General features: G+C 37.1%; 1 protein-coding gene across 2 annotated transcripts in view; it reads left to right on the plus strand.

Annotated features, from left to right (window-relative positions):
- Positions 1–14,681, plus strand: part of ARMC3 (armadillo repeat containing 3) — a 134,916-nt gene that overhangs the window by 90,476 nt on the left and 29,759 nt on the right. For both annotated transcript variants that reach the window (XM_043965041.1, XM_043965042.1), the window contains exons 12-14: positions 3,677–3,813; positions 8,315–8,483; positions 13,929–14,029. In XM_043965041.1, the coding sequence (XP_043820976.1) occupies positions 3,677–3,813; positions 8,315–8,483; positions 13,929–14,029 (407 nt within the window). The remainder of the gene's footprint in view (positions 1–3,676; positions 3,814–8,314; positions 8,484–13,928; positions 14,030–14,681) is intronic.

The raw sequence follows: 14,681 nt of genomic DNA on the forward strand, positions 1-14,681 counted from the left end.
GTCTTTGTGACTCTGAGTACACCACTCTCCCCATTATACCCTACTGCACATGAGCTTAAGCATCACTATCTTCTTTTAGTTTTACATTTGTTGACAGAAGGGAAAGACGTGTGCTTTCGTTGTGGTCATATTTTACTCTTGCCTGTGTTACTTGGGATGGATTATTGTTTAGCAGACACTGTCTGATATAGTCAGGAGAACCCTGGGTTCAGATCCTAAGAACCTCTGACACTTACAATAGGCAAATCACTTAATCTTCGTCTTGGTTCCCTTGCCTCTAAAATGAAAGTGATGCTATCTGTAGGGCCACCTTACCCAGCTGTCGTCTGACTTAAATGAAAAAGTGGCAACAATGCTTGGGAAACCCGAGAGTGCTCTCTTAACACCAGCTCTTCCTTAACCTGAGGTTCGGTGCCTTTTGTCGTCTCCATTAACATTGTTGTAGCTACTGTGTATATTGGTCTTTGGGCTTTTCTTTCTTCATTCTGTATCAGTTCATATGAGTCTTTCCACATTTCTCTGAAATCTTCGTATTTTCGTTATGGTCTAATGTTATTCCATCATATTTGTACACCTCAGTTGGCCAGTCATTCATGAATTGTTGGTCAGATATTTAGTTCGTAACTTTTGTTACACATTTTTTTCTGTTTAATATATTTGCAAATATGGGTCTTTTCTTGTTTTCATTAACTTCCTTGAGGCACTGGGACCCCAAATACAGAGGGAGACAAATTTTATACATTAAAACAATTAATCAAATAAGATTAATTAATTAAAAGAAAACAATCAGGATATAAAATTAGGTAATTTGACTTCTAAGTGGAGGTCAAATAGTACAATAAAGTTTTCTTAACACTTCCTACAATTGAATAAAGTTTCCTCACGATATAGAAATTGGACTAGACCCGTAACTGAATAGAAAGGGAACTGAGCTAGCTCTGCAGTTGAGTCACAAGATGAAATTAGTCAATGTTATTCATTCAATTCCCACTATCACTTGCTATTCTGATTCCCTCAGTAACAAGGTACAGCTCCACCATCATAATGTATTAGTGTCTGTCTACCCATAACCCTTTCAACCTTTTTATTTTCATCTAGTACTATCTTTGTTAGTTTGATAGGCTGCATATCTGATGGTTAGTAACTTTGAACAATTTCTCACATGGATCATAGACATGAACTAGAAGCTGTAAGGGGCTGCTGCTGTTTTTCCGTCATGTATGACTCTCCATGACCCCATGTGGGGTTTACTTAGCAGAGATACTGGTAGCATTTGCCATTTCCTTCTTCAGCTCATTGTACGGATGAGGAAACTGAGGCAAACAGAGTGAAGTGACTTGCCCAGGGTCGCACAGCTAGTCAGTATCTAAGGCCAGATTTGAACTCAGGAAGGTGAGTTTTCACTGCCTCATTGAATCATGAGGAAACTGAGATTTGAGTGCTTTTGAAGCCAGTCCGTGGCTCCAAAGCTAGTCAGTCATATGCTAGTTGATAGTTTGCATTTGCTCTTTTGTAAATGATTTGCACATATTTTTTTTGGCCATTTATCTAGTGAATAATTCAGACATACAAAGTCATTATCATCACTTCCACATCCATTCTGATTGTCAGGCTTTTTATTAAAGGTGTTTAATGAAAAATGTTTTTTCTCAATCTGTATTTTTCTTCCTATTGTAGCTGCATTGCTCTTTGCTTATGAAAAAGCTTTTTAATTTCATACAATCAGAATTATCTGTTTTGTATTCTATAATCTCTTCTGTCTCATATCTGGTTATGAATTTTTATCCTGCCTACAGTTATGAAAGATCTATTCTCTATTTTTTGGGGGGGGCATAACTTTCTATATGTAGATCTTATGTTTATCTATTAGGAATTTTTTTTCTGTAGCAGCTAAGTAGCACTGCATGGAACAATGGGTTTGAAGTCCAGAATATTTGAATTCAAATTCTGCCTCAGGAACACACTGGCTGTCTTGCTCTAAGCAAGTTACTTCTCCCAGCCTCAGTTTCCTCATCTGTAAAATTAGGATAGCACCTACCTGACAGAGTTGTTATGAGGATCAAATGAGGTAACAGATATGAAAAGATTTGCAAACAAAGATGTCAGCTAACATCGCATGCGATTGCTTTCCTAACAGTTCTACTTGAAGAGTCTCTGTCCTAATAGATTTTATTGTGGAAATTATCAAACCCTAGATTGATGTACATATATGCTTCTAGGTAAGGCTTATCTACTCTGTTCTAATGAACTAGTTTAATATATATTTTTAACCAAAACCAGGTAGTTTTGATAATTGTTGCTTTGTAATATAATATGAGATCAGGTAATGTCAACTCCCCTCCTTTACCTAGTTGGCCTTCTCCCCGTACTAATTTTATTATCTTTTGTTGTTAATTTATTATTCCTTTGTGATTTGATTGATATAGCACAAAATCTTTTTAAAAATAAACATTATCATATTTACAATATTATATTTGGCATAGGCATGAATGTTGGCTATATATATATATATCATATATTTACGTGAAATTTTTTATAGTTAAATTTATATAATAATAGCTAACATTTGTGTAGGCCCTATTTGCAAGGCCCTATGCTAAGTGCTTTAAAATTATTATCTTATTTGATCCTCACAACAACCCTAAGATGTAGATATATTATCTCTATTTTACATCTGAGGAAACTGAGGCAAATAGAACCCAGGTGACTTTCCCAGGGTCACACAACTAGTAAGTATATAAGTCCAGATTCAAATTCAGGTCATCCTTATTCCACATCCAGAGCTCTATCTGCTGTTCCACCTAGCTGCTTTTTAAATCCTCTCTGTTTCTCAAGAGGCTAGTTCCTAGATATTTAGTGGGTTGGGGTGTTTTGTTTTGTTTTGTTTTTTTTGCTGTTAAATGATTAACAATGATTTCTTTCTCATCCTGTTGATTTTTGTTAAAACTATAGAGAAGTAATGATGATTTTTACAGACTTGTTTTATACTCTATTTTTCTTAAAGTATTATTTCTTGTTGATTCTTTAAGGTTTTTAAGTAAAGTATTGTATGTTTGAAAATATGTTTTTGTTTGTTTATACTTAATCACTTAATTTCTTTTTCTTGTCTTATTTCTATAGCTAGTATTCATAATATTATGTCAAATAATAGTGGAGACTGTGGGATTCCTATCTTCACTCTTGATCTTATTGAGGTAGCTTCTGGTATTTATCCATTAAAATGATGCTGGCTCTTAATTTTAAATAAATGTTTTTGATAACAGTAAGGAAAGGTCATTTTATCCCTATTGGTTTGATTATTTTTAACATAAAGAGTACTAGATTTTGTTGAAGGCTTTGTCTGCCTCTATTGATATGATATATGGATCTTTGATTAGAAGAATGACAATGCCCTCAACAGAGCTAGGAAATTTGGAAGAAATGGTGGGTTTGGGGGGAAAAAGATAATGAATCTACTAAAGCAGAGAGGGTTTCATATACTTCTCTGGAGGTAATACTCATGTTGTTGGAAGCATTGCTCCTTAAAGTATGGAAATATTGCAATAGTTTCATTTTTGTTGTTGAAAACTTTTTAACAATATAACTATCCTCCGTTATTGGGTATAACTTGAAGAAAATAGAACTGTTCTAAAAGGTTAATAAATACTCAGTGAATTACATTTCCCCCTATTTTTAGTTAAGAAATGCAGGTGGACTTGAACCACTTGTAGAATTGCTACACTCAAATAATGATGAAGTCAGAAGACATGCCAGTTGGGCTGTGATGGTTTGTGCAAGTGATGAGCCGACATCTGTTGAATTATGCAAACTAGGGTAAGAAGTTATTTCCTTTTCTTGACCCTGTTTAGTTATATGCTTATCTAAATGTCAAGAATATAATTCTTAAATTACAGATGTCTACTAACCTAAAAAATTGTGTTTACTTTTACAGTGGTTCAAATGTTCACTGTTTACATAGTGACATAAATGGCAGATAAGGAACAACATGAAATCTATCCAAATGAGTAAAAAGTAGATTAAATAAGCATGATGGTTTAGAGTCATAGACTCTTTTTTTTTATGTTTGTTTGTTTTTGTTTGTTTTTGCAGGGCAATGAGGGTTAAGTGACTTGCCCAGGGTCACACAGCTAGTTAAGTGTCAAGTGTCTGAGGCTGGATTTGAACTCAGGTCCTCCTGAATCCAAGGCCAGAGCTTTATCCACTGCGCCACCTAGCTGCCCCAATCATAGACTCTTTTTTTTTTGTTTTGTTTTGTTTTGTTTTTGTTTTTGTTTTGTTTTTTTTTGTGGGGCAATTGGGGTTAAGTGACTTGCCCAGGGTCACACAGCTAGTAAGTGTTAAGTGTCTGAGGCCGGATTTGAACTCAGGTACTCCTCAATCCAGGGCCGGTGCTCTATCCACTGTGCCACCTAGCTGCCCCCCCAATCATAGACTCTTAAAGGATAACATTGTTTAGAACACATTTGACAATTTGTATGAATAAAGATATACTTAAACAAGTGGTAGGGTATATAAAGTTGAAATAAACATCTTGGTTTTTAAACTTATGGAAGCAAAGAATCTAACGATGGAAGCTTGGATGGACCATTAAGAAACAAACTCTCCAAACACAAGGAAGAGGACCAACTATTCACATTCTTCACCGTATCCCTTTAACCAGCAGAGTACTCAGGAACTATGCATGTCTCTGTATCACCTGTATTCTACTGGTGATGAAGTAAGAGTTCTTAAGAATTTGCTCACAGGGAAATATTTCCCTCATTTTCTCAAAAACGGATTTCCCAACTTTGCTAGCGATTCTTCCACATTAGCTGAAGAACTTGTTACCTCACAATTTCTCCCTCCTTGGCTGTCCTCTCTGTGTAGTTTTCTATAGGCTCCTTCCTTTATGACTTCATTCAGACACACATTCCCCCATCTTAAAATTTTTTTTTAATCCTGCTACCTTTGTCAAACACCTATCCAGTTTTCTAAGAGGCTTCTAATAGTTTTAAGGTTTAGCCCCAATGTGCTCTCTGTTTTTCATCTGTACTTCTCCACAGATTCTTTTTTTTAAATCACTTGAATTGCAAAATGCTTGGCACATAATATAGATCCTTAATAATTGCCAATTGCTTGCTTGCTTTATTTATTTAGCCCCTGCTAGGAGGAGAATACTATACTAGACACTGGAAGATACACAAAGTTTAAATAAGTCACTCTCCTTGTGCTCTTGGAACTTATAGCCTAACAACTAAGTATATGAGAAATAGACTGGTAACTATAATAAAATAATACATCATAAGTGCATTAGGGAATGCATGTTACTATGTCATATTCATTCCCACATGGTTGTTACTGATGGAGGTTGGGAGAAATAAGTCCAGGCTCTCTTCAAAACATAGTTTTTGAGGATAACCTTTAGATGGAGGGGAAGTCATTCCAAACAAAAACAAGAACATGAACAAATGTCAAAGAAGGAGAATGTTAGGCAGACTGTGGGGAAGAGGGCAATATATAGTCTAGTTTAGCCAAAGCATAAAGTAATATGAATGAACTTGGGAGAGGTAAAGTGCTAGAAGCTTAAGAATAGCCCTGCATCACAGACAAAGGCATTTGGCATTTTATTTGTTAGACAGTAAGGGACCACTAAAGATTTGTTTTAGCAAATAATCGCCTGATATAACCACATGCACACATGAGGAAGGCAATTTTGGCAAAAGAATGAAAACTAGATTGAAAAGGGAAAAAATAGTAGGGAAAGATAAACCCATTTGCATGCTATTACAATAGACAAGGAAGACTTCAATGAGGGAAGAGCAAGAGGAGAGAGGCTAGAGACTTTGTGGAAATCGAATCAATAGGACATGATAATCAATTAGATAGGAGAAGTGAGAAAGAGGAAAGAAACTAAGGTTATTCCAAGGTTTGGAACATAGGTGACTGGGTGAATACCCTCATGGATCACTGCCTAGTCATAGTGGAGGGACTTGAATAGCTCAATGAAAGTATGAGGTACGCCATTACCAAAGATGGACAGATCATAGTAACAAGTTCTTCCAAGGGTGATCTGCTGGAAGAGAAAATGGCAAATCAATCCAGTGCCTTTGCCAAGAAAACCCCATGGACAGTATTAAAATGATAAAAGAGATGACATCAGAAGAGGAAGCCCTCAGGTCAGAAGGCCCAACACACTAACTGGGAAAGAGCAGAGGACAAATACAAGTTGCTCCAATATTAATGAAATGGCTGACCCAAAGCTGAAAGAAAGCTTAAATGTGGACACGTCTGATGATGAAAAGAAAGTCTGATGCTGTAAAGATCAATATCACACAGGAAATTGGAATGTAAGATCTCTGAATCAAGGTAAGCTGGATGTGGTCAAATGGGATGGAAAGGTTACATATTAACATCTCGGGTGTCAGTGAGCTTAAATGGATAGAGATAGTTAAATTTGATTTAATTAAATTTAATTCAGGTGCTCACTACATACTGGTGCTTTATCCACTGTGCCACCTAGCTGCCCCCCCCTCCAAAGAACTTTAGATAAAGGATCACAATACTAGACAGAAGGCAGCAACAAAAAACATTCCACAGAATAAAAAGACTTAAGAAAGTAAAATGGCTATCTGATGAGGCTTTACAAATAGCTGAGGAAAGAAGGAAAGCAAAAGGAAAAGGAGAAAGGGAAAGATATTCCCAACCAATGCAAAATTGTATACAATAGAGGTTTTCTTAAATGAGCAATGCAGGGGGCAGCTAGGTGGCGCAGTGGATAAAGAACTGGCCTTGGATTCAGGAGTACCTGGGTTCAAATCTGACCTCAGACACTTGACACTTACTAGCTGTGTGACCCTGGGCAAGTCACTTAACCCCCATTGCCCCGAGAAAAAAAAAAGAGCAATGCAAAGAAATAGAATAAAATGACAGAATGGGAAAAACAAGAGATCTCTTCAAAAAAAATTAGGGACATTAAAGGAATGTTTCATGCAAAACTGTTCATGATAAAAGACAAAAATCATAGAAACTCTAATAGAAACAGAAGAGATTAAGAAGTGATGACAAGAGTACACAAAAGATCTAAACAAGAAAGATCTTAATATATTGCCAATAACCACAATAATGTGATCACTGATCTAGAGCCAGACATCCTGGAGAATAAAGTCAAGTAGGGCTTAGGAAACATAGGCTAATGGAGGTAATGGAATTCCAGATGAGCTATTTAAAACCCTATAGTCAACAGGCCACAAAATTTGGAAAACTCAATAGTGGCCACTGGATTGGAAAAGATCAGTTTATGTTCCAATCCTAAAGAAGGGTGATGCCAAAGAATATTCAAATTACCCAACAATCGTACTCATTTCACATGCCAGTATGGTTATGCTTGAAGTTCTGCAAGCTTGGCTTCAGCAGTATGTGAACCAAGAATTACCAGAAGAGTAGGCTGGACTTTGAAAAGGCAGAAGAACTACAGACCAAATTTCCAATACTGGCCAGATTATGGAGAAAGCAAAAGAATTCCAGAAAAAATCTGCTTCTCCTTCATTGACTACACTAAAGCTTTTGACTGTGTGGATCAAAACAAAATGTGGCAAGTCCACAAAGAGATGGGAGTACCAGATAGGTCTTACTCATCTCCTGAGGAACCTATATGCAGGTCAAGAAGCAACAATTAGAACCAAACCCTGAACAACTGATTGGCTTAAGATTGGGAAAGGAGTATGACAAACTATTTCACTTATATGCAGAGTATATCATGCAAAATGCCAGGCTGGACAAATCGAAAGCTGGAATTAAGGTTGCTGGGAGAAATATCAACAATCTCAAAAATGCAGATGATACCATTCTGATGGCAGAAAGTGAAGAATTAAGAAGCCTTTTGATGACGGTGAAAGAGAAGAGTATTAAAGCTGGCTTGAAGCTTAACATAAACCACTCCGTGGTGTAACATTTTTATTTTGGGGCTCAAAGATCATTGAAAATGGTGTCTATGGCCATGAAATTAAAAGATGCTTGCTCCTTGGAAAGAAAGCTATGGCAAATCTGAACAGCATACTAAAAAGCAGAGATATCACCTTGCCAACAAAGATCCATGTAGTCAAAGCTATGACCTCACCTTGAGTTACCTAGATCAATTAAATAACTAGTAGGAGTGGGAGTAGGGGTGAGAAGTTGTGAGTATTTATCACCTACTGGTCCAAAGAACAAGAAAGAGGTTATTCCCCTTCCCCTCCAAAAAAAAAAATGTCATTTAGGATATTAAATAGGGATATAATTGACTTTAATGGTGGAGTATTTATGTTGAACAAATAATGCTTTTTGGTTTTATTGACAGGGCTTTGGAAATCCTTGAAGAAATTAATCTATCAATAAGGCGAAAAAATAATTTTAGTGAGGCAGCTTATAACAGATTGCTTAATAACAATCTTTCCCTGAAATACTGCCAAACTGGCTATTTGTCATCTAACAATATGATTCCGGATGGATTCTATGATGCTGGTCGGGTAAGTGTCAGTACCATGTTTTAACATATATTAGTTTTATTGTTTTTTCTTAAATAATGATGCTGCTACATTACAAGTTGGTATTATACTATTATAGTGCAATTATATAATTATCACCTACTTTTACATTTTACAAAACTGAAGTATAAAGATCAGCTTCTCATCTTTAACTTTGTCAGGCCATGATAGCCTGTCTTTTATAATTTTAATGTAAATTTCATCACTTATCATATTTTGGGTAGACTAATATTATTTTATCAAAGCAGATTAAGGATAAAATTGGAAATAATATTAATTTTAGAATTTAGTGTCAGCTTTAGAAAAAGAATTTCAATTAGAACCTGTGATCATTTTCTAATTTAAAATCTAATTAAGACTGAGACAGTGTTAGATTTTTTGGAGGAAAAGTTAATTACAGTGGAAAACATTTATAATTAAATACATTTTCCATAGACTATATAAACAATATGAAATACTTGGTTGATTTTGAGAGGAATTGGTGACAAAGTCCTATATCTGATGTTGTGTCATGGTGTGGCAGTGACCATGGGTTTTTGAAGGCTATATTGTTGGATCCCAAGCTCTTGTGGTTTTTACCACGCTAGATAGAATTTAAATATAATTTCAGTAACATAATGTATCTGCTTCTCAAGAATCAGCCTAGCTAAATATGGTAGGTCACCCAGTGGTGAATTTTTTAGCCAACACAACCCTCAAAACAAAGATAAATGTAAAAAAGGCCTTCAGTCCTGTGCATCTGTTTCCACTTGTACAGTGATGGTGTTATTGTTGGAAAAGGGAATAGAGTGTGGGTGCTAAGAATCACACCAATTTTAAGACTAGCTGATGCTGCTCTAACTATGAGATCATTGTCCAATGATCAGTGAGTGCCCACTGGAGGAAGTGGATCAAACCAGTCTTGACATTCTCACCATAAATGAAACTAGAAGAGAGAAGAAAGTTGCAGCTAAGTGGAAAGATGGCTCACAGGTTCTCCTGAGATAGGAAAATTACTGAATTCATAGGGTAGGTTTTTATTTTGTACTGATAGGAAGTAAGAAACATCATTTTATGGAATATTTAATCACCTTATATTTCAATGCTCATGAAATACATTTTCAGAAAGAACACTATGAAAATTACTGTAGTTTATGTATCAATATCTGTTGAACATGAAGAGGTTAAAAAACTCTATGAAGAACTGTATAAGGTCCTCCAAATTGAATCGACATATAATATGATACGTGACTTCAAAGGTGGCATTTGTTAGGGACAGTGAAAAATATATTAGTAAATATTAAACAGCAATAAAGAACAGAGAGGCCCATAACTTGTAGACTGTATTAAAAAAGAAGAAAACTTTATTTGAAAAGCGAATAAGATAATGGATAAACGTAACAAAAAATTAAGCTGATTGAACAGAGAATTATATATTCCTGATGTGAGTCATTCCTAAATCAACTGTCTGTGTACAGTCAGACTACCATCTTGTTAGGACAAAGATCAATATTAGTACAAAACTAGATGAAAGGATAAAGACATTGGAAACGATATGGCAGGCAACTAAAGCACCAGCATTCTGGCCTTTTGAAACAAGTGAAGGATGTAAAAATATGGGATATGGACAGAAGCACAGACACATGCTTAAACAGAAAAATTGAACTAATCAATTTCCATAAATAGACAAACCAAAATCAGCTAAAAAGCATCATAGTCAGCCAACACTTGACTTTCTTGCCAAGGAGGGAGATGTATCAGTGTTCTGAGGGGAAAAAACGAGTTTGTAAAAATCTTACCAAAAAGGATGAGCAGAATATTAGCAGGATTGCCTCATAAAGAAAGTAGAAAGAAGCAATAATAGGCAAAAACCCAGTTTAAATAAAGTATGGCAGGTCACCCTGAAACATTTGAGGATGAAAATGAAAGGACAAAAAATAGAAGGTAGAAAAGATCTGCAGAGTTTGGGGGATTTTTTTATAATGAGCACTTTTCATAATTAAGAAAAGAGAAGCCATCGTCCTCAGATTCTAATATCATAGCCCAGAAGTGCTTATAAGAGTAGGTAGAAATGACTCTACAGAGAACAGAGGCCAGAAAAAACTGCTAGAGTTAAACAAAGGGAATGTAGGGGAGATCAGTGCTGAAGGTGACACAGCTGTGAAGGCATTGAGGGATTGGTTCACAAGTTATCTGAAAGTGGGGAAGATATCATTAAAAACAGCTAGAGTCTGAGGCTGAATTTGAGCTCAGGTCGGTTTTTTTGTGGGGCAATGAGGGTTAAGTGACTTGTCACACACCTAGTAAGTGTCAAGTGTCTGAGGCCAGATTTGAACTCGGGTCCTCCTGAATCCAGGGCCAGTGCTTTATCTACTGTGCCACCTAGCTGTCGTCTTGAACTCAGAACTTCTTGACTTCAAACCCAGTGTTCTACCCAGTGTACTACTTAGCTTTCCCATTAGACTATGAGCTCCTCACCCCAAAAACCTGGGTTTTTTTGCCTTTCTTTGTATTTCCAGCACTAAGCACAATGTGCAGCACATAGCAGGTGTGTAATAAATGCTGACCAGTTGACCTCTCACACAGACTAACTGTGTAACCCTGGACAAATCATTTTACCTCTCAGTGTCTACCCCTTCTTGAGATTTTAAGTTGCAGAGCAGTTGCTGACTTACACCCAGTCAGCTAGTACGGATCAAGTGCCTACTATGTGCCAAACATTGTACTAAGCATGACCAAGATAAAGAAAAGGAAGTAAAAACCAGTCCCTGCTCTCAAGGAGCTCGCAGTCTAGCAGGAGAAGACAGCATGCAAATGTGTATGAACAAACAAGACGGTCAGAATAAATGGGGGGCACATTTATCCCTTTCACATCATGACTTTCCCCACTGCAGTTTTGATATATTGAGGGTCCGCATAAGAAATTAAATGGGAATTTGGGGGAAGTTCTGTGGAAGCCATAGATGACATGCAAAGGCCATCAGACAGCATAGAAAAAGTATAGAAACTCAGACATGCATAAAATAGAATGTATAGTATTATATGATATCAACTTATGGCCTCTTTCAATACCATAATAATTCAGACTCCTTCTCCGCTACACAGGGAGGGCCAAAAATTTTCTATCCATTTTCCAGGTTGCAATGTGGAGGGGATAACTGTAGTGTCAATGGGGAACCTTAAGGAAGGCTCTTCCTTAAGATTAAGGAGGCTTGGGAAGGGACCCTCTCTGAAAGAAGGAGCCAGAGAAGGCAGGAAGCAGAGAGATAAGGAAGGAGAGTATTTCAGGCATGAGAATTCCCTCCATTGGTGACATCACAAAATATCAGAGTGCAGAGGAAGGGAACAAGGGGCCTGTGAGCAGGAGGTAGATGACAGAGCAAACACAGGAGACTGACTTCATAGAACTCAAAGACAGGTGGCACAGATACCGCTCATATTTCTCCCCTGCACCCCCGCCAGGCTAGAACTATGCCTTTCTGCTCCCTTAAATGTCACTAGTCTAGGGGATATGATCAGGTTCAATCTAACTTCTGATCACTGTGTCTCATTTTGGGGGGTAATCAGGACTTCAAGCTCTATATTTGGTCTTGGGGCCTGGCCCCTTTCCCACCAGGTACTAGCACTTAACCAAGACACCCATTTATCCAAAAGACAGGAAAAGAGAAATCAGAGAAGGTATACATAGTGCAGGCAGTTAGGAGCCTCTGTGGATAGGGAGCTGGGTCTGGAGTCAGGAAGATCTGAGTTCAAATCAAGCTGTATGACCCTGGGCAAGTCACTTAACCCATTTGCCTCAATCCACTGGAGAAGGAAATGGCAAACCACTCCAATATCTTTGCCAAGAAAGCCCCATGGACAGAAGTGGCATGATATGGTCTACGGGGTCACTAAGAGTTGAACACAACTGAATAGCTAAACAACAGCAACATTCATAGGAGAATATAGATCATGCAATACAGAGTAAAAGAGCTCTCCCACTGGGAGTAAGGCAATTCAGCTCAATGAAGGGAGAGGGCCCCTGATCTCACCCAAGGGGAAAACTCCCTGAAGTCTCTAGAGTGGCAAGATGAATATAGAGGCACGATGGAGTCTGCCCGCTACTCTCATGTCTTCCCAGGGTCTTTTCCTTCAGCAACCTGAAGTGCAGTTGGCCTCTTCCACTTCCTATCTCAAAGCTGGAAACCAAGAGTGTATGAAGCAACTCAAAATTTGAAAGGTCAAGAAAAAGACTCCAGGCTTGATGAATTCTCTAAGGGGACTTGAAGGGGACTCTTGCCTCTCACCAACTCTTTCCAGCCCTTATGCAGGGCAGGACCTTCATCTCTACCAATAAAGAGAGAGACCGGATAAAGCACCAGCCCTGGATTCAGGAGGACCTGAGTTCAAATCCGGCTTCTGACACTTGACACTTACTAGCTGTGTGATCCTGAGCAAGTCACTTAACCCCCGTTGCCCTGCAAAAAATAAAAAATAAAGAGAGAGACCCATACTAATGGACTTCAGGACATGGATTATAAAATGTATGGTTAAAAAAATGATGGGCTGATTATATTATGAGAGTGAGGAATAACTTCTGGATAACCCATGTGTTCCACTAGTATCTTCACGAGGTAAAGAGAAAATAAAGAAGGCTCTTGAGACATTGGACAACTCCTCCTCTTCTTTCTCCCCCAACTTATGGATAACATAGGAAGAAAGATGTTGGATGGCAGGAAATATAGGCTGCAATCTGCATGATAGTAGGCAAAATCCCTATTAATGGTTTCACAGATCCATCTAAAAACTTGAGGCAGATAACAATTAAATCTTTATTTCCCAAAGATTAAATTTAAAAAATATAAGCTTGTTCCTGAAGTCTATGTGTTTGCTATTTTATGCTAATCAGATACCTGTAACAGATTTCTTTTAAAATACTTAAGGAAATAAAAATGAGATATATAGCACCATACTTAATCTTTGATAAGGTGAGGATCTTATAAGGCCTTCTATCAGGAAAACATTTGATCAGTACAATCTCTCCAGGAAGATTAAAGCCTAAATGCCCAGCCTGAGTGCTTATCTACTTTCTTTAAAACAAACTCTGTCATCTTCCTTGGTTGTTTTATAAAATCAGGGCACCTAGGTGGCATAGTGGATAAAGCACTGGCCCTGGATTCAGGAGGACCCGAGTTCAAATCCGACCTCGGATACTTGACACTTAACCAGCTGTGTGACCGTGGGCAAGTCACTTAACCCTCATTGTCCCACAAAAAGTAAAATAAAAATAAAATGCTTAATTACATTTCTTGTAAAAAAAAATTACCATAGCTCTTCATTTTAGCCCATTATAATCTTTTGAGGAATTTTACCATTGAACTAAAGATTTCATTTAAAAACATTTTTCTCTAGGTATTTATGCTTTTTTAAATGATATCTATAATGTATCATCTTTGACTTATTTTGCAGATAATCCCTGGCACAAAACTTCTAACTCTGAAGGAATTTGCTTTACAAGAGCCAAATGATCGGCGTGCAATAATCTTAATTAATAGCAAACCTTCTTCTGCGTGAGTTACTGTTAGAGTCGAAGAATTGTTCTGGTTTGGTTTTTCATCCATCATGAACATATAAATGGGATTTCTCATATAGGCTAATGATTGGGGGAAACCAACTTTTTCTGATACTTTTGTTTCTTCCAGAGCTAAGGTTTTCTGATGGAAAAGTCATAGTTTTACGACCCTGACTCCCAATGGAGAGATTTGCCAAGTTCATTTGTTAGCACATCCAAGAAAATGAATAGGGACTGAATTTATTACATAGAGGAAATAAGGCAATGGGAATGTAAGAAATGCAGTGCACATGTCACTTCATTTCCAAACTTGTATCAGTTAGTTTTAAAGGGAATTTCTTTATCAATGAATTCTAAATGTGTTTTTATAGGTGCTGGTATGCTCTTATCCTACAGGTGGCTGGAGCAGTAAACCAAGGCGTAAATGGTTAAAAAGGAGACAACATTTGGTCAATTCAAATTCTTTGGGGCAAATTTCTGTAGGTGCAATGATTTTTAAAACTTACTGTGGATTTGTTAGTAATTGTGGCTGATAGCATTGTCATATTGATTATAATCACAAAGATCTCTTTAAAATGTGAGTTATTATTATTAACTATTATTAAAATAACTTATTGTTCATCATTATTATTATGCTAACTTGAAAATTA

This window comes from Dromiciops gliroides, chromosome 5, assembly GCF_019393635.1.
Source record: "Dromiciops gliroides isolate mDroGli1 chromosome 5, mDroGli1.pri, whole genome shotgun sequence".
Taxonomy (NCBI): domain Eukaryota; kingdom Metazoa; phylum Chordata; class Mammalia; order Microbiotheria; family Microbiotheriidae; genus Dromiciops; species Dromiciops gliroides.